Source organism: Lepisosteus oculatus, chromosome 10 (genome assembly GCF_040954835.1).
Source record: "Lepisosteus oculatus isolate fLepOcu1 chromosome 10, fLepOcu1.hap2, whole genome shotgun sequence".
NCBI lineage: Eukaryota > Metazoa > Chordata > Actinopteri > Semionotiformes > Lepisosteidae > Lepisosteus > Lepisosteus oculatus.
The window spans coordinates 15,226,932-15,235,379 of NC_090705.1; the positions used below are offsets into that span (position 1 = coordinate 15,226,932).

The following is an 8,448-nucleotide window of genomic DNA, read 5'->3' on the forward strand; positions in this document are numbered from 1 at the left end:
GCCGTTCAGCTGCGCAACAAGAAGCGGTTGCCTGGGCTGCAATGTAACCACGCGAGAAAATATTCCATACATTGGAATCTGAATCAGCTAAAAAGACGATTTGAAAATATATTCGTTATTATGGACTGCTTTTCGTTGATAAAGAGTGCGCATGTAATTTTCACTAATAATAACTTTTAACCAACAGATTTATTTGGAAATACATAGTAGCAAACTAAAAATGTGACCAGTTAAACATTACAAAAGCAGTATGGAAAACACCCTTATTCGATAATAAGCCAAACGTCTTTGATTGGCTCCGTAGTTCTCAAATAACAGAGGTTGAAGCAGATTGGGCTTCAAGTGCGTGTGTTCCACCCTTGCTGTGTCCTGATTGGTAATAGCCCTCTGGCCTGTTTATTTGCAGAATCAATATTCTGGGTTTCAGACTGCTAATACAGAACGAGTAGTGATTTTCATTCATTGAGATTGTGCGTGTCCTTTTCTTGAACAAATAACAAGCTGATTCATCGCGCCTTCTGTTTCTAACGTTGGCATCTGTCAGCTGTCTGTACTTTATTAGCAATGTGTAAAGCGTTATCTAATCTCTTCGGTTCTGAAGCTGAAGAATACTGCCTATTGGAATGCATGTCTTACCTAATGATTTTTATGGCTGCTGTAACATTTTTGGTTTTGCTTTTTGAGAACGTACCGTACGGCAGGTATGCAACAAGCAAATACGGGTTTCCTGTCAATGCACGATTTGCCTGGTTTGTACAAGAGTTACCTGCACTGGTTGTGCCGGTCTTACTACTGTTAACGGCATCTTCCGCCCGAGCCTCTTACCTGCCCAATCAGTTGCTTCTTGCAATGTATTTACTCCACTATTTTCAAAGGTAAGAATAAATATATGAGGTGAATGTAAAACCAATTTGAATTCATTGTCAGGTGTTACCCCAGTCGCATTTCTGTTATGGGTCTATTTTCATTCAACTCAAAAAACTCTTACATTTGTTATTTTGCACATTTGTCAACGTCTATAGTTTAAGTATTGGGAGCTGAATTATTTAGAAAGGTTTTCATTAAGCCGAATGCACTATAGGTTCTGGTGATAAAAAGTATGCGTCTAATCTAGAACCGTATCTTTCGTGACCCTTTCTTTAATTATTCCCTTCATTTACACCACTGGCATCGAACAACACAAGATAAAGTTTTGCCAAAAGTACCACGCTTTGTTTTCGATTTTTTAAAATAATACAGTTAGTGAAAAAGTAACCATATCTTGTTGTTGCAGGTCGCTTATTTATCCATTTTTAATTCGAGGAGGAAAGCCTACACCCTTTCTTTCTTTTGTGATGGCATTTTTATTCTGCGTATACAATGGCTATCTACAAGGAAGATACTTGAGCCACTTTGCAAAATACCCTGCAGACTGGATAATGCATCCCTGTTTCATAATAGGTGAACTGCATTTTTTAGTATTTTGGACTACTTGTGTATTGCGTGTGGAGCAAGCTTTTAATTTTCCTAGAGAAAGCAGATGCACATCTACTACTTTACGTAATTTAAAGAGTTATATTATTCTTCAAGAAAAAAACAACACTAACATCTGAATTCTTCACTTGTCATCTTGGTTTACTTTCAGGATTTCTTATGTGGTTATTGGGTGTGTTGATAAATGTACATTCAGATCACATTCTTAGAAACCTCAGAAAGCCTGAAGAGACAGGCTACAAGATACCACAGGGTGAGTACCCTTTTGCTATTTCAGCTTTTGATAACAATTAGGTGTATTAATACAATTAACTGTACTGTATATGAACTGTACAAATCTCTGTAAAGTTAGAAAAAGTACTCAGTTTTAAATTTTAAAGCTACTGTAATTAATGTTGACATTTCATTTATATATCTGTATAAGGTTCGGGGTTATACAAAAGCATTCTTTAGATCCATTTCATTGATGCATACTCAGTTTGATAACATGAGGTTTGGGGCTGAAGATTATGGTGGTCAGTTCACCTCTGTATTTCGCAAGGCCTTGAACTAATAATCAGTTTATGATTCATTTCACAGCACTCTAGCACTTACTAAGCTCATTAATGTCTTGATAATCTTTTAACTTTTTACAGCAACAGACTGAAATAAATGCAGATAAAAATTGGCTTTTCATTATGAATACTTAGCCCATTTCTAAAGTTAGAGACTGTTCGAACATTAATGTGTGATGCACAATAAATCATTGTAGGTTCTTTCATTGTATTACTGCATTGTCAGGCTTTGTTCTTTTTGTAGTTTAAGTGGTTCTGCATATGAAGTTTTATCTTGTATAAATGAGTTTTCTTATTTTTCAGGTGGCTTGTTTGAGTATGTGTCTGGCGCTAATTTTTTGGGTGAGATAGTGGAGTGGGCTGGATTTGCTGTTGCTACTTGCTCACTTCAAAGTGCTGCATTTGCAATTTTTACCTCTGTGGTACTCTCCAGTCGGGCTGTTTCACACCATGGGTAAGATAAGTAATTGACTGTAGTGTTTTTCTTTCCTGCAGTTTCTGGAAATAGTGAATTCTGCTATTAGCAGAGAGATTAATTAGCATGTTTGAAAAAGTAGTGGGAATTCTTAAGTTGTGACAGCAACAGCAGTCAACCTCATAACATAAAACAGTGATGGAATTTTTCATTTTCTGTGCTTGAATGTGAGATTTAAGTAAAGTACATACCAACTGGAAATCCTCCGCCATAGAAAACAAGGCAAAAATCTTTTTTTTGAAGAAGCAAGTAAGTGTAATAAAATGCATTGAATTAATGCTTGTTTTAAAATAATATGTTGGCAATGATGACTTTTAAACTAAATCAAATTAAGTGTAGCTTTGATATGTTAGTAGATTTGCAAGACAGCAATGCTGGGGCCCTAGGTTCAATTCCAGACCTGGGGTGCTATCTGTGTGGAGTTCATATGTTCTCACCATTTTTGTATTGGTTTTCTCCCACAGTCCAAAGACATACTGGTAGGTTGATTGGCTTATGAGAAAATAGAGACAAACATACACACTTGCACACTCAGACCAGGGCCTGTTTGCCTTGTAATGGACTGGCATCCCATCCAGGGTGTACCCTGCCTTCTGCAAGTTGTCTGTCCGGATGCTATATGCACTGATTTGTCTAAGATTTTAGAACTTTACATTCAGAGGCTACAATTACGTTTTAACAACTTTGACATTGAATAGATTATACATGATAGAAAGATACATGATAGACATTATAGCTGATAGAAAGAGGTGTATTTGTTTACCTATTGTATGTACCAAGCAAATCAGGATGCACTTTTAGCTTAAAACAAAATGGTTTCACTTTCAGTAGATGAAAGCCTTTAGTTGTTTTGCATGAAAGGGACAAACATTTGATGAAATAAGCAGAACAATGTAAAATGTCTTAGGCTTATATTTAGCAGTGCAGACTATGTCTTGCTGGACTAAAGTGTATGTCTTGACTGTATTTATCAGCTTTTCTTTGCAGTTTCTCTTTGTATTAATTTAAAATTAAAAAAGCAAAACAAACTATATATAACAGTAAAATATGCAAAGAAACACACATCAGGGTTACCTTGTTCTTCTATGAGGCCTGCTCCTTATTCTGAGTCAATATCATCGCCTATAAACACTGTAGTTTCTTCAGTCTTCCATCTGATAAGATACAATTTAGTGAGTATACTTTGCATGTTGAACATCACCATGGATGATATTTGGTGATATAATGTACTCTCATTAACAGTCATCATTTATTATATGTAAATGACTTGAACGTTAAACAGATTGTTTTTTTGAAGTTGTTTTTATTACCATCCTTGAGCGAATAAGGCCTTTAAGCATGTTTCACCTTTGTCAGTGTATGAAAATGCCCCTTGGCGATTATTGTTTTCGCTACAGCTCCTACTTTGTCTAAGGCCTAACATTTTATTATGGATATCAGGGTATCTTTGTAGCCTTATGAAATAAGTACTAGGCCTTTGCAGCTGTCTTTGAAATAAGTTAATTTTAATTTCCAGTTTCTGGGTTAAAGTGACATCCACTGTTCATACTAAGGATATTGTCTGTGGCCAAAAGCAGGGGTTTTATAAAAGATGTGTTCAATAAAAAAAAAATTAATAAAATAAAAGCAGATGTACTAATTTAATAATGCAAGAATGTATTGCATTTATGTTCCAGGAGTACAGTTTAGCATATAACTGAAAATGCCATGATTTTACAAAGAAAATGAGAAATTCTCTAAAACTTACATGACTGTAAGTCAGTTGATTTTAAAATTTATAATAATATACAGGTAGGTGAACAGTGCTTCAATGTGTGTAGCATGTTAGAATACTGCAATATTATTTTGTTGCAATAATATTTACTGTATGTAGAATTGGTTATAAAGTATGCAGTCTTGTATTATGTATGTAATCCAAATATTGATAATCTAATTGTCCTACTGGTTGTTTGCAGGTGGTACCTTCAAAAGTTTGAAGACTATCCCAAGTCCAGAAAAGCTTTAGTACCTTTTTTGCTTTGACAGACAAGTGATTATTAGGAATGGAAAAACAGCAGTACATAAAGTACAACACCATATACATAGGTTTTCCAATAACACTAATACACAAATTATTTTGTAAAACAGCCCATAAAAGGGAACAGATTGTTAAAAATGAAGATCAAACAAAAAAAACATATCTTACAAAACAGAGTCCTTTGATTGAAGAATCAAACTTGGCAACTCAATCATTATAAATGGAGGAAATAATTTTAATCATGGTTAATGGGTTATTTTGCTACTAATATTTAGGTTTATATTTGTATTTTCTTTAAATCATGACTTTCCTTAAATATGCAAGGGGTATTTTATTTATATTTCACAGCCAAGGAAAATAATGTTGTAGTTATAGAAACATTTAGATATTGGTAGCATGTTAACCATGGCTGTTGGTAAATGAAAAATGTAAGCAATAATAAAATGTAACAGCATCAAAGAATCTCAATGCATTTGCTAAGGGTTTTTTTTATTAATTTCATGATGAAATACAGACTGGTTGAAACATATGGCAGTTGAAAAGAACTTCTGGAATAGAAATGATCAGGCATTTGTGTAAAAAAAGGAAAAATATGGAGACCAAAATATCAATAACCTTGATTCCCTGTAGCACATGTTCTAACAAGAAATATCTGACATCTTTTTGCAAAGTACCATCAGAAGAATCGTGAATTGTTGGTTCTATAAAACTCTAGGTTGCTGAAGTCAGAACAAAACAAATAAAAGGAAATGACATTTTTTGCTATCACTCCACGCAGGTGCATTAACGGTGTTAATCAGATGTCGCCTCTTCTGAAATACAAAGAGCACGGTTGAGACATGATTGAGCTAGGAAATAGTCAGCCAACTCAGGTACAGCAACTTGCAGTGCAGCTCAAGGTTATTTTGCAGTGCATTATGTTACATCACTCAGTATACAAGAAGTCTTTAAAGGACAGTATTTAACTGAGGAAATACTTTCTAAATATTCAAGCAAATTGCATGTTTATACATGATATATAAGTTATTATCCTGTATTCAGATATTAGTTTTTTTTTATTTAATTTGGTTCCTCACTACTAACTTGCTACCTCAAAGTTCACTAGGATTAGTCCTTATTAGATAGTAACAAAATATGCTAAGTTTAATATTCCATTTAACAAATTACTGAACCTTTAGTGCACATTTTCACGTTTACTGCTACCAGTATTCATTTCCCCATTCTGTTTACATTTCCTGAGCAATCCATATTGCTGTTAAAGTCTCATATCAGAATGTCTGTAGATATTCTTCTAAAATCAAGCATGTTAGGTTCCATTTTGATTTCCAATGTTTTCAATCCATTAATTGAATGTTTTCAATTAATAATTATAAACGAGACATTAAAAACACAATAGAACTCAGATCCCTTATTCAATCTTCCAGTCTTGTTATAATATGGAATGCTCCAATCACAATGTTGTAAATACATGTTTTAAACCTAAAGGTATGTATTGTATCATGCAATTATTTACTTGTAATGCTAAACAGTTTAATTAAAAATTACATAGTTAAAGCTGAGTGCATTATAGTCAAGTATGTGGATATTCTACTATTCTTCATGACTTATCAATTAAACTCCCACAGGTCAATTCAGTATATCACAAACTCTGCCCCATGTCATAGCATCCAAACATTATATCTTCTGTCCAGATGGGTGGTAGTGAAAATGTTTATTTCACCTCATGTATTGTATTTTCTGTTTTTATTTTTTCCAACATACAATTTTTGAATTGTACAAATGTGTACACAGAATTATTAAAGCTGGTTTGTTACAAATACATTGTCATCCTGTTGTGATTGGAATGTTTCCTCAGGAAAATAACTTGTGAAGTTGATTTGGAAATAAATGTTTTATTTAATTCTTCTAATCGGAGATAATTTGAATTATTTCTATTCTGCTATTATATATGCCTCCCTGAAGGAAGTTTTCACTAAATATTGTGGTATAGCCATAGTCAAGAAGGTCAAAGGTTTTATTTACTTTCCGTGTCTGTAGTAAAAAAAAAAGTATCATAGTTTTATTAATTAAAAAAGGGTAAAATATGTGTCGGGTGGCATGGCGGCACAGTGACCATCATTACTTTGTTGCAGCACTGGGGAAATTGGCCCTGGTGTGAGTCTGTCTGCCTACCCTGAAATTGGTGCCTGTCTAGGGTGTACCCCGCCTTGCACCCACTGCTTGCAGGAATGAGCTCCGGCTCCGCCGTGACCTTGACTTGGACAAAGTGGTTAGCAAATGGATGAAAAAAGGTTGACAATGGTAGGATGCATTTAATAATACAGTACTGGCATGTGTATGGCCAAAATGAATCAATTTACACTGCCCTATAAAAGCTAGGCAACCAATTAAATTGTTTAGTAGGTTCTTTGCATATAGTAAGCTCCATTTCCACTTCTGCGTTTAATTAGGACAGAGATCCTTGAACCCTATCTAATACGTCAGGGGTCTCAGACTCAATTCCATAAGGGCCTTGTGTCTTTTATTTTTTATCTACCCAAGCTCTTGGTTACATAATTGGCCTAATTATAAAATTAACTACATTATTGTAATACTTTTAGGCATACATTTTAATGAAATAAATGTTCTGAGTCATCACCTGTAAGAGACCTTAAACATTCCTATATTTGGCTTTTTTAAGAAAATAATTAAAAAGGGCCTTACACTCTGCAGGAAATGAATTTGACACCCCTGGTCTAAATAATAATCAGTCTCGATACCAGCTTGAGTGTATGCGTTTTATAACTCCTATGTTATATATATAAAGTATACCCCCCACTGGTAGGGAATGAGTCATGTGGCCCTGTGGTTTCTTGAATGTTCCATGAACAATTTGCCAGCAGAAAACTAAAGAGGCATTACTATAGTGTAAGACGTTAAATATTAGGCAGATCTACAAACAAAAAAACATAATACCTGAAAATCCTATTTACAATTGTCGTAAGGTTTAAAGCCAAAGACTTTATATCACAGGTACACAACTCTAGTGTCAGTCAGTGAGGACCAGATACCTGCAGATTTGCTAGGTCTCTCTAATGACCAGCTGAAGACCTTTGAAAGTGTTAAATTGGTCCAGTTAAGCTAATGCTTAGCTTAATTAGGTCATTATGAACACCTACAGACCCTACAAACATCCAGTACTGGAGTTATATTGGTGTACAAACATTACTTCCAGTCTTCACTTCACTACAGAAGGTCCCTAATGTTAACCACCCTAATGCACACAGAAGTGGTCATAAATCTTTATAAGGGAAAGTAAGACTGGTTTAATAAAATAACTAATCATTCATGGCAAGTCTGCCCTGTAGGCCAAGGCTTCAACATAAATTTCCAAAAATGCATCTTATTAGGAAAAGTGAATGGCAAATTTCTCCTGTCATTCTTTGTCTTTTAATGTGAGCAATACTGATGGAAGGTGGAAAAGGTGAGACTGTTGTGCCTGCAACCCAGCCTACAGGGGGTCAAAGAAATTACAGGATAAAAGCACCATCATGTGCGGTCTAAAACAGCAACTTCTCTTCAAACTTCTGAAGTTTATTTTAAAACTCATGTAACTTTTTATTCCTTTGGGGTTTTTTATAATATATTTTAACAAAGAAAATACTGTGCCATAGGAACAAAATTATAGAACTCACCATTCACTACACACAAAAATGAGTAATGATCAAATTCAACAGGCTTCTAAGTAGAGGTTGATTTAATATGCAAAGTGAAATGAAAGAAAAAAGGCTGTCGGTCCTACTTCAGGTGTGTCAGGATTTTTTGAGTTTGTCTTCAAACATGTTTTGTGGTAAACTGTCTTTAAATACGTTTTTAGTTAGGAACGTGCTCAAAATAGTTTCGGAGCGTTCAAATGTTAAAAGGTTCCCAGTCAAGACTAAACATAAACG

General features: G+C 34.5%; 1 protein-coding gene across 1 annotated transcript; it reads left to right on the forward strand.

Annotated features, from left to right (window-relative positions):
- Positions 1 to 18: 18 nt before the first annotated feature.
- Positions 19 to 6,338, forward strand: srd5a1 (steroid-5-alpha-reductase, alpha polypeptide 1 (3-oxo-5 alpha-steroid delta 4-dehydrogenase alpha 1)). The gene is made up of 5 exons (XM_006635874.3): positions 19 to 875; positions 1,274 to 1,440; positions 1,625 to 1,726; positions 2,331 to 2,481; positions 4,458 to 6,338. The coding sequence occupies exons 1-5, from the start codon at positions 565 to 567 to the stop codon at positions 4,522 to 4,524; spliced, it is 798 nt and encodes a 265-aa protein (XP_006635937.2). The 5' UTR covers positions 19 to 564; the 3' UTR covers positions 4,525 to 6,338.
- The last annotated feature ends 2,110 nt before the right edge of the window (positions 6,339 to 8,448 follow it).